The 22,855-nt window shown below is 41.3% G+C and overlaps 1 protein-coding gene across 1 annotated transcript in view; it reads right to left on the reverse strand.

Moving 5' to 3' along the window:
* LOC109508966 (roundabout homolog 2-like) overlaps nt 1–22,855 on the reverse strand; it is a 63,304-nt gene that overhangs the window by 21,542 nt on the left and 18,907 nt on the right. Inside the window, exons 3-8 of the mRNA XM_019858907.1 lie at nt 6,401–6,558; nt 5,815–5,935; nt 5,529–5,667; nt 2,075–2,211; nt 1,254–1,265; nt 726–850 (exon numbers count right to left, since the gene is read on the reverse strand). Coding sequence (XP_019714466.1) covers nt 726–850; nt 1,254–1,265; nt 2,075–2,211; nt 5,529–5,667; nt 5,815–5,935; nt 6,401–6,558 — 692 coding nt within the window. The remainder of the gene's footprint in view (nt 1–725; nt 851–1,253; nt 1,266–2,074; nt 2,212–5,528; nt 5,668–5,814; nt 5,936–6,400; nt 6,559–22,855) is intronic.

A 22,855-nucleotide genomic window follows, 5' to 3' on the forward strand; every position in this document is an offset into this window, starting at 1 on the left:
TCATGACACGTCAAGCTGGGGGTCACATTCATGATGTCCTTTGGAAATAGTCATGCACCCTTTCTTATAAGAAATTTGTAAAAATGTAAAAAAAAAAAAATGTAATCAAATTTTTAGGAACAAATTGGCCAAGTTTTGTTCTCAATGGAGAGCTGAGTTCATTTTTTTAACTCACCACATCCCATTCTGATTACCTCCGGACCTGTTTTAACTTGTTAAAAATTTTGCTTTATTCAAGAAGTCATTTAAGGTCAAGTACAAAGGGATTCTCAAGAATTTACATTCCCCAAAATGATGCACCGTCATTGAGCAAATCATCTAAATCCCTCTCTTCTGACGGACCAGAATGTCCTTCACAGTGTTTCTGCTGCACTTAGGATAGTTGAGGCATCAGCTTTGTCCGTTTCTGCACCCCAAGCAGACAAGCTGGCAGGAAAGGACATTAGCCTGCTTTCATTACTTCTAATGACACTAATGTGAGCCGGCTGGTCAGAACAGCATCCACTGATGATGAATGACCACTTCATTATCTGTGTGAGCCACAAAAACCACTCACAATGTCACCCTGCTTTGATCAGTTAAAGATTTTAATTTTATTCATTTCTTTGTTAAATACAATATCCGCCCCTCTGCAATATTGATGTCTTTCTTAGCATGATACCAACAATATATCACCCATCACGAGCTGCATGCACATGACAGAAAACACTGTGCCAAAATCTCACCTGGCTGCCATCCCGTTGCCAGAACACGGTGGGTTGAGGTTTGCCTCTGGTCTCACAGGGAAAGGTCGCCGTTCGTCCTTGAGCCACAATTTGGTCACGGGGTCGCACCACAAACTGGGGCGCCTCTGAATATTACAGTAGCATGCAGTACAGTAGCTTATTTCCAGTCATTTTCGCATCACATGTCTAGCTGGTCATGCACAAGGGGTATTCTTCGAACTAGCTAATCACACAAGCCGTCTTCCAGAATATCGGATACTATCAGGGTGCCTCACTCGTCAAAGTCAAAATGTTGACAAGGCCGAAAGTGACACAGTACATCCATGGATTCTCAGTGGCTCCTAACTGGGAAAGTCAGTGATTGAGAGACAAGGCACATGTGCCAGTGAAAATATCATTTTGATGAAGGTCGTTTATGGATCCTCAGAGCCGTGCTCAAAACGTGACTTAAAAATAAATTAAAAAATAAAACCAAACGGGGGTAAAAAAAAAAACACATGCACAGTGGCCGTTACAGCTGTTACTTACCAACGGGGCGAACTGGTGACAACAATGGTGGGGGTGAGATTAAGTCACAACACAGAGAGAACGAAAGCAGAGGAGTAGAGGGAAAGAAAGCCAAATAATGAAAATCAGAAATGAATGAGATGGCGTTGGGTTTGCATCCATGGTGTTTGTGTAGGCACCGATGGCTCTCAATCACCATGTTAGGTCGAAGGACAAGAACCAATAGCTGTTATTACCGGTAACTACCATGCTGTGCCGCGTTAGGTCGAAGGACAAGAACCAATGCCATGAACCAATTCCTAACAGGACATTACTAATTACTTTTGAGGCACAAAGGCTAGTCGCCGTCCTGTTAAACTGAAAGGTGCTAATTTTTAAGCCTTAACTCTTACTGTTGAAGTGGGTTGCATACGTTAAGAAACTATAGCTGTTATTACCGGTAACTACCATGCTGTGCCGATTTCCCTCTCAATATCATCTAGAACATTGCATCCATGTCAATAAAAAAAAAAAAAAATAAATAACCCAAATGGATGAAATGACTCTTCAAGGCAATGACATAGATTGGCGAGTCAGTGAATAAAAATATGGAGAGAGCGGGCTTCATGAAAACACTTCAATTAAAACCGCTTATCACGGAGAGCGTTCATACGCAATCCGTGGTCTGAAATGTAAAGCTATCAAGCGCATTGTTCCGTTATGTGAAAACAAAGCTTGAGGCAAGGCTCAACCTTTCATCAGGGGGGCAATAACACTGGTAAAATGTGCAATAAAGGAGTGATTGTTGTGTGAGTTGGGAGTTACAATAAAATAGGGAACTGAAGAGAGCGCAAGCTACCCACCTCTGATAGTCAAGTAAGCGGAAGCCTCCACTTTGCCCACGCGGTTCTCGGCGAGGCAGGTGAAGGTCCCCTGATCGCTCACGGCGGCTTTCTTTATCCTCAACAAAAGATCCTCTTTTTCATATCTGATGTCATACCTGGCGACAGAGGGGTGACTAACACTGTGAAGCCTCAATTTAAAATTACATTTAAAATGAAACCTCCTATAAGAAGTGTGACTACTGTACATAGTCTTCAAAATGTGGACAATTTAAAAACACAACATTATAAATTGTGAGACACGTATGATAGTAAAAGTCAAGTCAATCAGGAAAGATTTGACAACATCTTTTTTTCTCCTGCAAAGATTGTTCCTGGAATTTTAAGGGATACTTTGATACCCCCCATGAGTGGTGGATGAATTTGACCAAACTCATCATCCCATCATCGCTGGATGAATAATTTCCGTCCTAACCTTCGGAAATGAAATGCTGGTTGATGTATCGAAACCAGATGAAGTTTCACAAAAACAAAACAATATCAATGAAAAAAAATTAACCTCCCGGGCGCAGGCTTATTTTCCTTCTCAAAATTATAAACAGACCAACAACCCAAAATTGAACCAAGGTTGTATTAAAAACCCATTTTCAGAGGTTTCGTCATTGTCGATTGTTTGAAGGCACCTCGCTTTTCTGAGGCAATTAAGACTCCCCAACGCGCAGAAACAAAATGAGCAGAGCAATTACGCCATCACGAAGACACGGCAAAATTAAAGGTGCTTTCAGCTGGAACCCTGACTGTTCCACTCTTTCAATATTTATAACGATGAACCACCCACTGTGGCGTGGGATGTGCAGTGTGCCATGCCGATGTGTGTGAATGTGTGTGAGAGAGAGAGAGAGAGAGAGAGAGAGAGAGAGAGAGAGAGAGAGAGAGAGAGAGAGAGAGAGAGAGAGAGAGAGAGAGAGAGCGAGTCAAGTAAGCGGAAGCCTCCACTTTGCCCACGCGGTTCTCGGCGAGGCAGGTGAAGGTCCCCTGATCGCTCACGGCGGCTTTCTTTATCCTCAACAAAAGATCCTCTTTTTCATATCTGATGTCATACCTGGCGACAGAGGGGTGACTAACACTGTGAAGCCTCAATTTAAAATTACATTTAAAATGAAATCTCCTATAAGCAGTGTGACTACTGCACATAGTTTTAAATGTCTTCAAAATGTGGACAATTGAAAAACACAACATTATAAATTGTGAGAAACGTACGATCGTAAAAGTCAAGTCAATCAGTAAAGATTTGACATCTTTTTTTCTCCTGCAAAGAGAAAAAAAATTCATCCACCCCATGAGTGGTGGATGAATTTTACCGAACTCATCATCCCATCATCGCTGGATGAATAATTTCCGTCCTAACCTTCGGAAATGAAATGCTGGTTGACGTATCGAAACCAGATGAAGTTTCACAAAAACAAAACCATATCAATGAAAAAAAATTAACCTCCTGGGCGGAGGCTTATTTTCCTTCTCAAAATTATAAACAGACCAACAACCTAAAATTGAACCAAGGTTGTATTAAAAACCCATTTTCAAAGGTTTTGTCATTGTCGATTGTTTGAAGGCACCTCGCTTTTCTGAGGCAATTAAGACTCCCCAACGCGCAGAAACAAAATGAGCAGAGCAATTACGCCATCACGAAGACACGGCAAAATTAAAGGTGCTTTCAGCTGGAACCCTGACTGTTCCACTCTTTCAATATTTATAATGATGAACCACCCACTGTGGCGTGGGATGTGCAGTGTGCCATGCCGATGTGTGTGAATGTGTGTGAGAGAGAGAGAGAGAGAGAGAGAGAGAGAGAGAGAGAGAGAGAGAGAGAGAGAGAGAGAGAGAGAGAGAGAGAGAGAGAGAAAAAGCCATAAGGGCACAGAGCTTGACTCAGACGGACAAACTGTCTGAGAGAAAAGGAGTGGCACACTCTGACAAACTGAATTCGACGAATGAGCAGACGAGTAAGAAATGACTAATTCATAGTGTTGATGCATCAATGTGCAGCCACCAGTGCAGAATTCTAGACTATAAGGGCACAATTGCTTCAGTGAGAACAAGAGGGAGATCTCAGCAGCGTCAGATAAGAGGGGGCTCAACTCTGAATGAGTGGAGGGGCAAAGGAGTCAGCTCCACCTCTCTCTGGGGTCTCTTTGGCATGAGAGATCTTGTGAAATTGTGCAGCCAGCCATGCTGATTTCCACACAGAAGACAAGTCAGGCAGAGAAATGGCACAAGGGGTGAGAAAAGTCATATTTGAAAGAGCGTGCGGGGTGGGGTGGGCGTGGAAAATATCGATGGAAGGGACCGTAGGGTCGTTCCAAAGTTGGGTGAGGACTCCATTCACAGAACATCCCTGACCCAGATACACACTTCCCATGGGGATGACGGGTTCGGGAAAAAAATAAAACAAGCGGAAGGAAGGATGAGAAACAGGACTTTCATCAAAGGGCGGGGACATCACCAAACATGATATTGGCCATTTTGCACTCAGTCTCCATTTTTGCACGCATTAGCTTCATTAACACATTCCCAGTCATATCGTTTGCTTGAATGTTTCAAAAATCTGTCACCATTTTGTCCATTTCTGTCTTCTCAATCAAATTCAATACCGACATGAAGCTCCGTTATTTTGACCAGCTTTTCGCTGGCTAAACTGTGCAGTTAATGTAGCTTACGTATCTAGGTGAGTGTTATCGTGACGGGTGAAGTTTGATGTCATAATCAAATTGCAGTGTAGCAGAGGAATACAAACAGGCCAAAGTAATAAAATCAAAATTGATCGCAAAATTGTTGTTTTTTCATGTCTTGGAAAGTGTCTGCTAAACCTGCGTTCATTATAAGATGTACGTTCATTTTCCATTTCTGGAGTGCAAAGTGCTCAGCGGTTGCTAATAATTCAATTTTCTTTTCACGCGGATAGTGTGCTTGAACAATGAAATGTTGCACACCTGTACAAACGTCTTCAAAACTTTGAACAGTCAAGTTCTGGCTGTCTGTATTGATGGGAGAATGTTGACTTCATATAGACGCTATTCCTTGCGGGTCGTGTATTGGATTATTTTATATGAAACAACACAGAAGGCCCCTATAACGTCGGGGCTATCGCTGCGCCAAAATGACTCTCATGTGCAACATAAAAAGAAACAGTGGCGCTTGGAGAGTTTGAAGTAATCAAAGGAGGGGTGGGGAGGGGGTACTTTGTTCTGCTATGAGCGCAGACGCTCACACAGCAAATAATGAGATTCTCCGTGGCTAATAAATGATTTCTGCCACACTGATGAAAGTCCAAGAGTAACATGTCCAATTGCTTCTTTGCTTCTTGAGGGACTCATTAGATTCGCTTCGGCAACTCCACGTCATCGCTTTTACCGCATTAATGTGCACACAAGCCTTCATTAAGCGAGTGCAACACACACTCACACGTTTCCCTCACCTGCCACGGGGAATATCCGCATCCTCCTTTTTCCAACGCAGAGTTGGAGGCGGGTCACCGTGGACCTGACACCTGAACTCCACACTCTCATCCACTAAGACCACCTGGTTCACTGGCCGCTGCACAAACACCGGTCTCTCTGGAAGTGAGGAAGAGCGCACGTATATAACGGAACCAAAATGTACTCGTAAGACGCGGATAAATACTGTCTGTGACGGTGAGCTGGAAATACCTGAGAAAGTCACCCTTTATTGCTTTTTGAACCTTTATATCCCCGAGTTCTTACCAAACACGGAGAGTTGAGCCTTTTCGCTCTCCCTCTCGCCGACCATGTTGGTAGCTACGCACACATAAATCCCGACATCAGTCTTTTGTGTGTTGGAGATGGTCAGTTTTCCTCCACGAATCTGAAAAGAAAGCATAAAAATGGTAGAATTTCTTGCAATAAAATGAACTGGGTTTTTTTTTCTATTTTCTTTGTCAAAAAAAAAAAAAGAAAGCTGAGAACCTTGGCATATTGTAGTGTGGTGCACATATGCAGATAGAACACACAAAGAGTACATTAGTGAAAAGATCAGAAGAAGAAAGTCACCATTTCTATTAACATTTTTCACGGCGCAGGCAGCATATATATGCCTGTGAGTACTGTTAAACAATCTGTCCGTGTGTGTTTCGATGGTCTATGTGTGTGAATATTCATGATTTGAAGGTACGTCGCTCCCAGAGCGCAATGCTAATTTTTGTTAGCCCATCAATAGGGTGCTACATTGTGTTAGCATGCTGTATTTGAATGTGCTACTGAGCCTCGACAGAGCTCTGTATAACTGATTATATGATTTACAGAAAAAAAAAAGTTTCAAAGAGTAACTCACTGTGATCCTTTCATCTTTAAGATCAAGACGACCCTTGTCTTTCTTCCAGTAGGTGGTGGGCTCAGGATGCCCACGTGGCGGCTGACACTCCAGCGTGGCCGTCTCTCCAACGGCCACGATCACATCCTGCGGGTTCTGTCTGAAGTCATCTCGTAACACTGAGATACAAAAGAGGACATCAAGTATCACCGATATGTGAAGGTGTGTCATAATTTGAATTAGCAAATGGTGGTATGCATAATTCTTGAGCAGTCTGGACGTGAATGGGTGAACTTCTTCTACTGAGGGAGTCTCAGTGGCAGTGTCCAATTTAAATCAGCAATTTTTGTTTTTCTCTCATTTTTTTTTCCTTTCTTTGCTAGTTGCTTCATGGGTCAGATCAAGAAAGGCACTAACTTGACCCACTCCCCATTGAGTCCTTTCAATCAGAGTGTCACAAGTGGATATCAAGTATGCTGTAATTATTTCACTTTGGTGTGGTTTTGACAAAAACATATCAGTGGCCTTTCAGGAAGAAAGCAGCTGGGGACATTTTTAAATTTGGGGGGCGGATACATTTTCATCATGTCGTGTTTCAATAAATTTCCCATCTAATGATATTTGATCATTGTGCCCATTGACTCATTACGACATTTCGCCCGATCACAACACAGTCGCAGCGTCTGTCCATTTTGTCACATTTGACATGATCTCCTTGCTCATTACCAATAAGACAAACACATAAAACTATGACCATTCATAACTGTTTTCACTTGCTTTGAGGTTGAGTTCCTACTTCGCGTTATTCTACTTTCTAGGTCGGGGCTGTAGGCCAAATAAAATGTGTTCCCCCTATAGCTGTAACTGTAGGCACGGGAGATGTATAGCCTGGCAGGATTATCACTGCAACGTAGAAAGAAGAGATACCTAAAGTGCAAGAAGAATGCAAAAAGAGCGAGGCGAATGGGAGTTGAGAGTAGCGAGTGGGGAAATTGACCATTAATAATTCAAACACTGCATCTCTACAGCCCTGCGAGCAGTGTCCTACCAGAGATAAATGGCACCACATCCCCCAAACTATCTATCTATCTATCTATCTATCTATCTATCTATCTATCTATCTATCTATCTATCTATCTATCTATCTATCTATCACATCATTTTGTTTATCTTGGTTGTGATGTAACGAGTGAAGTGAAGGGATTTATTGGTAAACTTGGCACACATGCAGTAGATGTATCAGATCACACTCTCTTCGAGAATATTCTTAAAGACACATGTGGCGTCAGTATTTGAATATAAGGACCAGATCTTGATGAACATTAACAGCAAAAATAGTATTTTTTCTCAGGCGTGACATATTGAGTTCACCAGAATTCTATTTATGAGCTTTTTCAATTGTATGGGTCCGTACTACAAACAGTCCAGGGATGTCTGCACTTTATTTAGTGCACTCAAAGAAATCTGGTCTTTAAGAATTGTCAACTTAACAGCCATACTGGCGCGTTTAGAGAAAACTCGCCGTGTGGGCTGCTCACTTCCAGCGTGAGATCTTCCCAATTCTGTCAAAGCTGTTCTCCCAAATATAATTTGCAAAGCTCTTACTTTGTCAGATGCTTGTAAGAAGCACTGGAATCATTGTTGAAAAGAAAGAGAGAGAGAGAGAGAGAGAGAGAGAGAGAGAGAGAGAGAGAGAGAAAGAGAGAGAGAGAGAGAGAGAGATCATTTATCTCTGGCAACAAAGTATTTCGACTTACCGGTAGTTTATAGCTTCTGACACGTTTTCAATTTTGGTCAAGCAGAGCTTTGGTTTTCCATTGTTTTGTTTCGGGAATCACAATATGAAAATGACAATGAACATCCAAATTATAAGATGCTAATGTAACACTGAATGTGATAAATGAAACACATAAGATAAGATATCCTTTATTTGTCCCACACTGGGGAAATTTACATCAAACTGCAATTTCTGATCAATGTGTATAGGTTCAAATCTAGCTTATCCCTTTGTGCGCAATACTTTCGGTTGTCAATTTATCAACTGTCCTCAACTGTCAAGTTCACCGGTGATGAAAGTTGCAGAATTACGTTAAACAGTTAGCATCACCGATTAGAAATACATCCTAAATAAACAGAATCTCTTTTGTTATCTCAGACATGATTTCCATTACTGCCTTCGACTATTCTGCTGATCCATTGCAGCCCAAAGTCAAAGTAGGAGAGGCGAAACACAAGGCGAATACCAAAAATCAGCAAGGAGCCAAAGTCCCGTCAGCCAAACTCTCGACGACATCCCAGTTGTGCTCAAGAAAATGTACCTCGGTGGTCAACTGCACTTTGACATAGACACACGCCCTGCTGTATTCTTCTGGCCGAGGGACCCATTCCATAAGGCACACTCCACTCATCCGACTACTTTGCTCCAGAAAATAAGAATCGTAAACAGCAGTGCATGTCTCAACTCCAGGAAACAAAGACAAAGACACATACAAAACAGAGAAAAATGAAGACACGAGGACTAATGTTTCTGTGAACGGATATTTTTTTTTTTTTTAATGATCATCGCTTTGCTTTTTCAAAATGCAATTTACCTAATCACAATGGAAGGCATCCGGGCAGTAATATGCACCATTTACTAGTATCATGTTATTTATAGTTTAGAATGTTAGCTGAGCTAAAATGTATGAGATAGTTGTGGTCAAAGGTCCTATTTTTGTCAGCGCTTGACCACTTAAACAGATAGATTACCCTCACTTTGCGGCGATTACACACTTTCAACTTCCTCATATTTTGATTGATGATGTACATGCGTATTTCATGTTTTAATAAACGAGAAGTGAGTGACTGACATAATAGAATTTCTTGGTCATCAGTTATGGCAAATTAAAAAGTGTGTGCGGTGGGGGACATTGGAGCAGTCGCAGTTTGTGCTTCACGGCAGTGCGATTGTGGTCATGTGCCCGCCATGTCTTGTTGTTTGAACACAGTTCAGCAATAGCCAAAGGAGTTTGTCACAAAATACATATTGTTAATTAACATAATTTCAGTTTAAAAATCATTGTCTTTGTAAAATATTAAAACAAAAATGAAAGTGCTTCCCGGAATTTGAAGCAACCTTTTATGAGGAATCAATGTCATATTTTCAATAATTTGATATAACTGTTCAATATCTTGTGTCGGGCCACTTTCTTATCTGAACATGAATGGCATTCGCAAAAAAAAAAAAAAAAACATCAACGCTCACTGGCCACAAAAAGAGGGGCGCCGTTAGAATGCAATAAAATATAGAATGCAAGGCAATAATGTGCAAAGATACATTTATTTCGTATTTCATGTTTTTGTGTACGTTTTGTGTGGCGATTGCTTGTTATTTGCTATGGTGAAAGAATGCAAGTGTGTACAGTAGCGGATCATGCTGTGAGCAGTTTTCCATTTATTTGGCGACATGAGGAGAAAAAAATATGAGAGCGGGGTGCTTAATGAGGTGCTTGGTGTGTGTACAAACAAAGGCACAGGAGCCATGAGGTGGGGGGTTGTGTTCCAATCTATCGAGCCCCACTAGAGGAATCACCGATGTGTAGGTTGCTGCCGGGTGGTAATTTCAGACTGTGGGGAGCACACACTCATTGTTGTCTGATTGTCTCGTGGTCAATTATTCAAGAGAACAGCTTCAGTCATTCACCTGTTCATTAACTAAATTGGCATGCAAAAACATGACAAAATGTGTCACCGGGCATATACAGTTTACTATAGAGGGGCCTTGGGTTATTCCTCCATATTGTATCCTGAATTATGACAATTGTCATTCGCTCACAAAGACATATTTCTTTTCATACTTCTCACATTAAATCCCTGGTAGGTGTTTATATATTTTTTTTTCAAGGGTCTGAAAATGGCTGGCACTGAATGAGTTAAAGTTCCATATGGCCTCAACTTTATATGTTGACGCAAGCTTGAAAGCTCTTCATAATGAATCATATACAGTAAGTAGACGCTGCTTTAAAAACAGGTCGACAATCTACCCAGACAGTGCATTTACCAGACTGCATTTGTTACCCTCGCTGGTACAATTAATGCCAGGTGTATCCATTAGCTAGTTTGCATGTATTGACAGCCCCACTTTAAGCATCAGTCAAACTTGTTGTGCATTTTTACATCATAATGTCTCTTTCAAAAGAAAAAAAAAAAAAAAAAAACAACGCCATAATGTGAGGCTTTTAGATGAAAATGTCCGCGTAAATGATGGTCCAAAAAGCATTATAAAAAAATTGCAGCGTCGACTGAAATGCATTTGAAGTTTACATTGAGCGTCTCTTTAAGAATGGAAAAAAGGTAGCAACCAAAATGAAGATAATACTCTTAAAATGTTGCTGTCACTTTAAAAGAGTTTACGTTTTTTTTGTCTCATTTATTGAAGCCTCTCCATTTTGTCAAAAAAATAACATTGGAAATAGTTTGTGTTGTTGTTTGTTTGCATCAGGTTCAGATAAAAATACAAAAGAAAGTTCAGAATCTAATTTTAAAACAAATTAAATCTGCATAGCATGAAAGAAAAATAATTCAATCAATCAATTCTACTGTTGACCTCTGCCGAGGTGGTTTTGTAATTTTATTTATTTTTTTGGCATGCAGTTTCCTGTCTACCGCTCTGGGTGAATGTTCTTCCGTCCTTTGTCTGCACTGTCTTGATGCCCTTGCTTTGCTTTTGTGTCCGTGTCTATTCAATTGCACAACTGTGAATCATGTGGCGTAAACAGCACATTTTGTTTTGTGTGCCATTTATTTTTCAGCTACATGTACCCTTAAACAGAAGGAAATTCTCATTTCATTATTTTATTTATTTATTTGGTGGGAGGGGTGAAATTAAATAATTAACAGGACATTGTGACTTCCTTGTACAAAATGCTAAACAGCCATGTGTGGAAAAAAACAGATGGGTGAGACTTGCACAACCCAATTAATTTATAAAAAAACATGCTGGATTTTCAGACCCAAGCACACTCACGTGTGACCGACTGACTGTGTGTGTGTGTCTGTTCGTAAATGTGCATGAAGGTAGGTGGGTGGTCCAGTACTGGAATTCTGCTTCAGCCCCCCCAGCCCGACCCAACTGTGTTATGCTGTATGGCAGCACGGCAAAGGCAGAAAGAAACAGAATAATGTATGAGCGGAGAGGAAAGATGAAGACACCTTGTGAGTTGCCGCACATAACAGATGGCTGCATTTCAATTTGGGAATCACATGCTAAGAATTGATTCGCGGCTCGCAAACAAAGCTGGCAGGTTTACACGGCAATCAAGTTGTTTTTTTTTCTAAAGTGAATAGACTATGTATGCACTTTAACAGAGCCCAATGTCAGGTATTGTGACGATCCAGTCTCACAAAATGCATTAGAACAGTTGAGAGATTTCATATGACAGGAGTACATTCAATCATGGCTGAAGTTTGCTGAAGATTTTTTTTTTTTTTTTAACACGATAGCCTGTAGGCGTGTGTCACTTTCTCAACTGCAGTCAAGGATGTCCCATATCTGTCACAAGCATAAAACACACGCTGATGCAGACCACACAACAAGCGAACAAAACAAATGACAACAGCGACAAAAACAGCTGCCCTGTTCTTATCACGAACTTTGCTGATGACCACAACAAATCATCCCCGGCTCAGGAAGTCGGAACAAAAAGAGAGACAGTTATGCCGACACAATCAGGGGAGTAACAGATATCGAGATTTATTTATTTATATGAATACATCAACAACTTAACATCCTTGTGCCCTGAAAAAGTCATCAGCAATCAGTCAGGACGGTGACGCGCCGGGATATGAGGAGCGTTTACCCAACGTCCCCGAAGGCTACAAATCCAGCAGATGTACATCACCTAATCCTGGATAATTCTGCGTTCAGCAACAGCAGAATACACGAGATGGGGACAATCAAAACCTGAATTCACGGAGAAAGCACGGAGTGTAGCCTTGTGAGAAAAACAAAACAAAAAAAAAAAAACACATTTGGCTGCATAGAACTGATACTGCCGATAATGCCATATAAGGACAATTACTGTGTGATGGTGAAAAAAAAAAAGTCTTATTTATCACACAGCTCAATTTCCGAACGTGATATTAATAACTGTCCATTTTTGCAATTCAGGAACATAAAACCAGGATGTCCATTGGTGGTGGGGATAAGACATCCCCAAATGTATAAGCAAGAATCGCAAAGACCTTGCACCACTTCACTTTGCTTTTTGGGCTCGTTAGTGTCCAATCCAATTAGCGTCACCATGAAGGTTGGAAATAGATGAGGTGAAAAGGAGCAGACTCGAGGTGATGTTCGCTTTTCACCAGTTCAAAGCAATTTGATTTCTACAGTATAAACAATTATTCTCGCCGAATATCCCGAGTCTCATTGCGGATCGAACCGATATTGAGCCACAGACAAGAAACGTCATTTCGTTGTGGTTAGTAAACAATGATTATAACCTTTTCGATTTGCTTTCAGATTGGTGCCACGGAGAGCCCAAAATAGTCATTTGCCCACAATTTCCATACTGGATGTGGATTTACACTTGAGGCGAGAATACAACACAATCTTGTATGCATTCTATGGCCTTTGCATGTGAAGCCACCGTGAGGGGTTAACAATAAACGCTTCGGCATTGTCATGTTTAATTAACTTCCATTCTCCTGTCATGTAATGAAAATGGAAGTTGTGGATGGTATAGGACGAACGCTCTCCCCGCTCCCCTCCTCCCTTTCCCTCTCCCCTCATCTTGATCCTCACATCTCTCGCTTGCCATCCCTCCAGTTACTGTAACAGCGTTCCCTCAGACCACGTTTCCACATCTATAATTAATTAATCCTGTCTCCGTGTATTTTTTCAAGAGAGCACATTCCGCCGCTTCCAAGACTATGTAAATCTGCTTATGCCTGCCTCCCAGACTATCTCATCAACTTACACCTGCAAATGCGAACGCGTGTGTCTGCACGACATTATGCAAAGGTCACGCTGTTCCATTTAAGAATGCTAAACTCAACCTAATAAAGTTCTGCCCCGCTAACCTAAGTGTTTGAGAGAGGCCACGGGTACGATGCACATATTCCTCCAGCGTTCATAAATAGAAAGAGCATGCGGATGTCCGTGAGACAAAAGGAGATGATAGACCCTCACGGCAATATTGCAGAGATGTCGAACATGAGCAGGGAAGTGAGTCAGGGATCAGAATTGAACCTTTTATCTGCCTTATTTCACTGAAGGAGTGGTCACCCGCGGGAGAGAGTGCCGTCTTACATGTACTCGTCTTCTCAAAACCAAATTATGCATGCTGCTCTGTTCCGTAGTCATCATCGTCGTCATCACTTTGTAATGAACGGAGCTTTTAAAGAAAGCTATATGAATCCCCTCACGGAACCCGAAGGTTTACACTGCTGTAATTGTTCATGCTAAGATCACATTTTCCCTTTGTCTTAATTAGAATTTGGGGGAAAAGAACGCATCTACGAGATTATTTGTGCATCTGCATCATCCAGCATGATCAAACACATTCCATGAAGGCCACCAGAGATTGTGGCGCTGAGCTCTGTTTACACGGCATCCAGGCTGCAGCTTTCTATGGAAACATGCAGATGGGGCACAATATTTGCATTTTGCAATGGTATAGAGACTAACACATTTAAATAGATGGAAATATTCAGTAAAACGCAAAACTCAAAATATGGTAAAGCAAATGGCATGGTAAAGCTCATTCGAATGTTTATTCATTACCGTATTATTATTATTATTATTATTATTATGATTGCAAAAGCAGAATCAGCGACCACAAATGCATTCGTGCATCCATTTCCTATGCCACCTTTCCTCACAAGGGGCGCAGGTGAGATGGGACCCGTCCCAGCTGCATTTAGGCAAGAGGCCAGGCAATCACAGGACAAATTTCGGAATTGTCCAATGTTTAGGTTTGTTTTAATAGAATGCATTTTGCATCATTATGAAAACTCAGACGCGAAAGCTCTAACCCTTTACACTCTGATTTAGCTGTACACTCAACACGGGTCATGATCGTAGTTTGCATGGTGAACCTCACTGCATCATACCAAGTGATGTTTCAAATATTTTGCTCTTCATATGAATCCAAATTAAATATTAATAAAAAAAAAAAGATCATTACCATGTTTGATAAGCAGTTCTATACCCACCAAAACTATCAACAGAATAATAAATACATTGTTCAATGAATCACCCTTTTACTCACTTTCCGACACAGCACTAATTAGCTTGTGTAGGTGTACCTAATCATACCAGGGATACTTCTCAAAATTTCCCATTAAGTGATTTTCTGAGCTTTAGTATCACATGATACGTCTCAGTAACTCAATGCTCCTCCCATCAACTCGCCAGCCACCAACGCCAATGTCGGTGAGCATTTTAGGAGATCATTCACCCCAAATCTCTGTTAATCACATCCCTGCACGGGCCCTCTGGTAAACACAAGGCCACCCAACAGACATTCCGCTTACTTATATCGAGACGGTAAAATAGCAGCATTTGTTTGACCTTTTCGCCAACACCTTCCCGGGATGTCCTTCAAAGTCTTCAAATTCATAAAGCATCCAAGCATCAAGAAGAGGAACAGCCCAGTCTTGCTGTCAAATTGCTTTAGATGACATTTATGTTGACAGACAGGTCTGAAAAATGTGTTGTTCAACCTTTCTTGGATCGACCATCATGGGGCGATGAGGTTCCACTGTGCGATCGTGTAAACACTCACTCACTCACCATTTTGCAATTCAGACAGCCAGGTTTATGAACAAAGAAATGACTAAACTTCCTCCCTCGCAATCCGGCTATTCGACGACCTTGGAAATAATGAGCTTGAGCCCTCTCACAACAAGAGACAAAAATTAACATGATATAGTACTTCATTATTTGCAGAGAAAGCGGTGAGCAAGTTGACGAAATAACTGTAAACACTGACATGGCTAATCTCAGGCCAGCTGTTAGTGTGAGGTCCTTTAATCCGAGTCCAGATCTGTGATGTGCTCATTGTTGGCTTGGGGACAGATGAGCAACAGCCACCAGGCTGCCAATTGGGCTAAAGGCAGCAGACTGCTCCCGTGCCCATTTTTCAGCATAATAAACTGTGGATCCTGAAGCGCAGCCCCAATTATTTTGCTTTTAGACTGGATATCACAAAAACACACATCATCCTAGCTGGTTTGGTCCTTCTCCCAAAACATCCAAAGTCATTTGCATGACTATAAAACACGTACAAGTCATGTGAAGAACTGCAGTCACGGATAGTTATTGTTTCACAAACAATACAACAATAACAATGAGATCTTGACAAAGAATGAATAAACACAATGGACGGTATATAGGGACTCATTACAAAACGAGGGACGGATTGAGCAGACACCCTTCAAGTCAAATAGCTGATCGACTGGCAGGATGAAAAGAGAGAACAGGGTGACACTGAAATGGAAACAAAGAAATGGACTCAAAAAAAAAACAAAATCCAAGAGAAAATAACAAATCAAAGGAACAAAAAAGTTGCATGCTCCAAATAATTTAGACTCGGCTTTCCCAATGAATAATGTTCAAAAAATGTTTAAGGTTTCTTCCAGATTGTCAACGTATTAAAATATACAAGCATTCTTTTATTAATGTCATTCATACACCTTCAAGTCTCGAAGCAGCATAGATACACTATTTTATTTACACATGAAAAAAAACTCTTTAAATGAAAATGTGACCAGAGTAGCCTATAAATTCAGAGTATAAAGCGCACCACCTTCAATGAATGGCCTATTTTAAAACTGTTTTCATATATAGGGTGCACCGCATTATAAGGCGCATCGAATAGAAGGTACAATAGTGGCTGCAGGTGTGTTATGCATCCACTTGATGGAGATACGCTAAAGGGAATACAATACAATAAAATACAGTTCTATTTATATAGAGCTTTGACAACCGCTGCAGCTGTAACAAAGCGCTTTACAGAACAATTAAAATACCACGTCCAAGGAATTAGAATATTGATCCATATATAAGGCGCACTGTCAGCTATTGAGAAAATGGAATGGTTTTAGGTGCACCTTATAGTGCAGAAAATACGGTACCTTGATTCAAATGGATGCTCAAGGAATGTTTTTCTGCCTCAGGTACCTGTTTATTTGACGCCTAACATTCAAAACATTCAAAATTTTTGGTTGACGAGTCATTGACTTCACAATATGGAAACAAAAATGTGGTTTAAATTTGTACATTTGTAGAATTGCAGATCATGTTCTCGATGTTTCCAAGATTTTGTCTCACAGAAGATGTAAAGTAAAAACAACAAAGTAACAAACATTTAGAAAATGAATTGCTAAATGGCAATGCCAAAATGGATATTCTTATAAAGATTTTAAGATGGCACTGTTATTGCATCTACACGCATGTGGCGCTGTTGTCTTATAAATACAGGAATGCAAAAGGTATCACAACCAGTTGATTTTCCGACCACGCGGAAAAACATTTGATCAAAATCAAATCATTTGTTTGATGCTCTGCGGCTTGTCAATATGAATTCTGACTGACACGAAACCAAGAACAATACATGCGGGGAGGCCTCTTCAGACGATGAAATAACCCTTTGAATCACTGTCAAAATCGACTGCGCGTGGTGACATACTGCAGCCAGTCTTGTTGTCTGATCTGCATGCAACTCCACGTGCCAAACCTGATTGTCTGTGGACAGATGAACAAGCGCGCGAAAGAGACCAGACAACATCTGTGTCACGTTTCTGCGAGAGGAAAGGTCAGTAGTGTAAGACGTGCAACGGGTGACTGACAGATGCAAGCCAGCCCATATTCTCGAGGTAACAAGCATAAGGAAACTGACAATCTTGTGAACCAGAAGAATCAAACTGCCACCCCCTCTGGAACACACTCACACAAAATTTACCTTGATGTCATACCCAGCTCATCTTCTCCTAGTGCACGAATATCCATCCACCCATTTTTGGAACCGTTTTATCCTAATGAGGGTCACGGGCGTGCTGGAGCTTAACCCAGCTGACCCCGCCCGGGTAGTAGGCGGGGGAAACCCTGAACTGGTTGACGGCCAATCGTAGGGCACACAAAGACAAACAACAACCGACATAGTATTTCCAATTTAGCTGAAATAATGTGTGTCCATATGAAACGTACACACCTGACACATTTTAAAAGCATGATGTCTCCTTGTAACCGAGGAAATTTCGTCATTGCTTAGAAATGCAGCGCATTTTGAAATCGGAATAGGGATGGGAAAACAATGGGAAAACATGATCAGTACAGGTTTGAATCTTGTTATTAAAATAGGCTCTATTCAGCCTTTTCATCTGAGAGTGTGAAGAGTGAAATCAGGTTTGTTGTGCTGCACCAATTACTGGCCGGGAGAGGCGCTTGAAGGAAGCACCATTAAATCCAGCAATTGAAGAAACCGAAAACCACCGCACGTTTTCTCTCAGGGGATTGGAATTGATGAGAGCAATGGATCACCACAGCCACTGGCGCACGCTGTCCCTCAAAAAAAAGTATTTGGCTTTACAGTACAATAGCCGATCCTACCTTACTGTTATTTGTCAAATGTTCTGGCTCACTATAAAATATCATCACATCATTGTACATTTTTCACCTATTTTATTCGAAGCACCATGTCAGATTGCAGCATAGAAAAAGTATGCAAACCCAGAGGAGTCATTAGACTTCTTTGTGAACGAGTCAGCGTCACCAGTCACCCCAATATATATGTATAGAGGGCAATTTTCCTGGCTGACCGTTTGCTCTCCCGTGTCCGTCATCTTGCTACATCCCAAGGACAGACATTGCGTGAGCTTACAGAGGCTCATAAAAGCTGGAAGGTGTAAATGTGTTTGACGGTGTTGATGTGTTGTCCACACGTGGCACCGTCGAGACCATCGTCACTGCCCCTAAAGATTTCCATAAATTCCAAACCGTGATTCCAATCCCCGAGAGTTCAATGTTAAAAAGAAAGCAAAGCACTCTCAAGTTTTTCAACAAAGTACACTCGATTTGTGTGGAAAATATGGACGTTCATAAATTATTTGTGGACTGTCAAACTGTGAAATCACATTTGTTCCCTTTTAGGATTCTTGTCATTCTCTGTCGTTATCTTGTGCTTAATTGGACTGGTTGCTATTGCAAAAAGACAGAGTGTGAATGGTGAGAAGCTGAGCTGATATGCTAAAGGAAAAAAAGCTAATTTAAGACACTGATGTAAGTTCAAACATTATTACCACAATTCGTGGACATGATACAACCGCACTCCCTTTGGTCCCTGAGCAGTTTTGAATGACAGTACGTATAGCAATCTGGACTCCTTATACATGAAGGTGCTGTGATCTTCCAGCAATGCATGACATTGTCTTGCTTTTTTTTGTTCCTAACCTTGCTTTGTGGTTATCTGTCCACAATGAGCTGCATATAACTAGAACTCCCATTAAATCTTTACCCTGAACCAATTGGTTATATACGCTGAATCAAATGCTTTTGCTCAAGTGTTATTCTGTCATTTCTGCTGCTAAAACCTTGACGATATGGATGAATGGACCCCCAGCTTTTAAAAGACAATGACTAAGTACAAGAAATTTCTTTCAGAACCTGCTTAAGAGCGGGAGGAAGTACCTCGTCAGCCATTAAAAGCAAACCTTGTAATCCTCTTTGCGTGGGGAAATAAGGGCACATCTCTATCAGCTTGAGATGACTGGGCTATCATCGAGTCATATGTTTGCGTGTGTCTTTTCCATGTTCCATTTTACCAATCAAGAATCACATTTTTTTTCCCCTTGACAAGTTTGTCTTCATTCTGAGAAGTCAGGATAATAGCCAAGCAAACAGAATTGTGTTTGTTTCGTTATCATTTAATTGATCAGCAGAATGACGCTTAATAATGAATTGTTTCAGAGCGACGACATAAATTACAGAGCGCAGGATGTAGTGGCAACTTTATTAAGCAGGTCGCCAGATTGGATCGGTAGGAAATATTCATTATCAAGTACCTGACAATCACGTTTCGACGACCGTATTTTCCGCAGTATAAGGCACTTCAGAGTATAAAGCGCAACTTCAATAAATGGCCTATTTTAAAACTGTTTTCATATTCAGGCCGCACCGCATTACAAGGTGCGTGGAATAGAAGCTACAATAGCGGTTGAGGTTGCGTTATGCAGCCAGTAGATGAAATTATGCTAAAGGGAATACAATACAATACAGCTTTATTTATATAGAGCTTTCACAACCGCTGCAGCTGTAATAAAGCGCTTGACAGAACATTTAAAATACTACGGCCAAGAAATCTGAATCTTGATCCATATATATAAGGCGCACCGGATTATAAGGTGCACCATCGGCTTTTGAGAAAATTGAATGCTTTTAAGTGCGGAAAATATTGTACACTTTGAACTGTTTAACTCTTTCAGACGAACATTCATTTGTAACAAGTCCAATTGGCCCATTCCTGCTAAATATGTTATGCGGCTGTGGTGTGGGGATGGAGTTTATCGTGAATCCGAGTTGGATGGTTTCAGGCTCAGTGCCTGTGCTGTTGGGAACCGCATGGCTGAGTTGAGCTGCAGTGCAACTGGCTGCGGCTCACTCTTCAAACCTCCACCCACAGAGACTTCCACAACTGTCACATGCCACTGAACCATTGGAAACAACACACACAGACACCCACCCACACATGCACACACACACACACACACACACACACACACACACACACACATACACACATACACACATACACACATTCAGTAACAGTGAAGCCATTTTCATTAAAAGAACCACTGGCGCACTCGGCCCAGCTGGTCCCTGAGTTGACACTGAAACTGCACATCTGGTGTTACTGCTCTGTTTGAGGGATGCCATCTGCTTGGAAGGAATGAGGGAGGGAGAGGGACGTAAGGAACAGAGAAGGGGATTCCAAAGAGTTTCAGGAGACAAACCAAATAAGATCCTCGTCAATACGATAGCATTTGAAATAAGCGCATAAAAAAAATGGATCAGTTTGTTGGATGTACTCTATACTTAGCATGCATTAGTCCTCTTCCGGGTAAGAGGATTAGATGCCAGAGTCAGGTTGGCTCTTGCATCCTTTGGAGCTAATGGCAATGAACAGATAGCATGCTAAATGATTCCCACTCTCAGCAAAGCACACATGACTTATAGTTTTGTATTGAAATGGCATCCGCTATTAGTTGCATGTTCAACTTGCTGTTAACGTGCAACGTTATTCGGGTGCACCGGTCTCTCTCTCCCTTTCTATTAGCAATGACTGGCGAAGTCACGCACATAGAGAATCCATGCGATGCTCTAACTAACCCTTGCATGCTTGGTTCATACATCACTGGAGACTGCGCACATGCACAGGGCGATAACATGTAGTATCTGCCATCAGCGGTGTCACAATGACGTGCAATTAACAACTGCAAACATAAAGCCGGCGTGTCAACGCACGAGATCAAGCGAAGACAAAAACATCAGAGTCAGTGCATTGTTAACCTGGCGAGAGTCCAAAAGCGTGGGACTGTTGTGGTTTGAAACCAAATTGAATATGGCTACCTTATCTTCCCAATTATATTATCAAGGGCACATTATGTTGTCGGCCTGGTTTTGTAATTGAGTCAAAATGTCAGTAAAGATCGCATGGGTTCAGCCGCAATATATAAGGCATGCACACGCACACGCACACACAAAGTGCCTCCTGCCTACAGCGGCCAACTGAATCACGCTCTTATTAAACCTTGATCGGAATTCCAGCTAGGGCATTATCCACTTACAGTTATTAATGCTGCCGTTCCCTGGGGGGAGGAGGAGGTGGGGGGGGGGGGTCCAATCAGGCAATGAGAGAGGGACGCACACACATTGCTCAGACAGATGTCGTCCCATACGATCTATGACTTTTTTTGGGCAATTCATTCATTGATTTATTTTGGTTTTGGTTTATTCGGAAGTCTTACACATACCCGATCGTTTATATGTATGAAAAGGATGAGGAAGAGTAAACTTCTGTTGTTGCCCACCTCATCTACATTTCATTATCAATATATCATCAAAATGTAACATTTAAATGCTACTATCTACGCCCCACTGGCGAATCTCACTCCCTGTTGATATACGAGGACCTTCCTTCTGTTCTCCAAGTACAGTTTTCCACTGAAATTATAACAACCCTCTTGTTCAAAAAACATATTTTGGATATGCTATCAATTGTTTAGGATTTATGCCTAAAACATAAAACAGCACAGAAAATATATTTACTTCCTGTATAGGCTCAAATTTTTGTTTTAAGAATCTAATCGACGATGCTCTTGAACATGGTCAAAAATAAGTACCTGTACAAAATAACATGAGGAACAACACATCCACGATAAAAGCAAAACCACACACACACACACACACACACACACACACACACACACACACACACACACACAAATCGAATCCTTTAACTGATGCTTTTTTTTTTTTTTGTAAATCAAATTCAGCAGAAAAGTGGTTCATGCTGAGATATGATAACCCCGCATGACAAGGAGAATGGCAAATGCACAATTACTACTCAAAGAGAGGGACACAAAGAAGGGACTTTTTCATTTTACCTTGCCAATGTACTTAAACCTCAGCCCTGTTAATTAGAAATCCAAAGACGTTCCATCTTGGGCCACAGAAAAATGTGAACACTTTTGCCACAGAACGATTAAATGTGATGTGTGGAAGGAAACATACAAGAAAGACATGAGAGCATAACTTGGAAAATAAGCGAGTGGCAAGATCATGTATGAGCGGGAATGACAAGGCAATTACATGATAGGATGTGGATATCAGATCGAAGCGAGTTGTGGCGGTAGTTCACAATCCCCATCAAAGCCGCCTTCATGACGACATTTTTCCCATGTCACCAGTTTGTGTAAACGGTGCTGATATTGAGTGGGGAGGAGGGTAAAGGCTACCCGCAAATTTCTTGAGTTGAAGATCATATCAGACCTTTGAAAGGAAATAGCAAAGCAATCGGAACAAGGGCATAAATGTTAATACCTGAGACTCAGTTCTCAGCAATTGTAGCTGTCTCGCCATATTGTGAACATCATACCAGACGCTAGCGCGGGTGCTGTTACGCATCTAATTATCTGTTTGTGGGAAGCTGCAGCTGCAGTGTGATTGTGCACACAGATGCAGCTATTGTCTGTCACGCTTTGTTGGGCTCTGGGTGACAGGCACATACCTGATGATTGCTTATTTTAAAGGTGGCATACTTTATGACATTTATATGGCGTTGTAATTCGAAACGGAAAGCCGTGTCCAGAGGAAATCACCAAAGGGGGTTCATGTACGGCCAGTGCCATTCTATTATCGTATTTTTTATTTTTTTTTTACTTCTTTATGTAGTTTTTGAACTCTGCTTGGCTTGGTTAAAACTCACAATTTGCAACAAA

The sequence above is a fragment of the Hippocampus comes genome, unplaced genomic scaffold (genome assembly GCF_001891065.2).
Source record: "Hippocampus comes isolate QL1 unplaced genomic scaffold, H_comes_QL1_v1.1 scaffold230, whole genome shotgun sequence".
Classification (NCBI taxonomy): domain Eukaryota; kingdom Metazoa; phylum Chordata; class Actinopteri; order Syngnathiformes; family Syngnathidae; genus Hippocampus; species Hippocampus comes.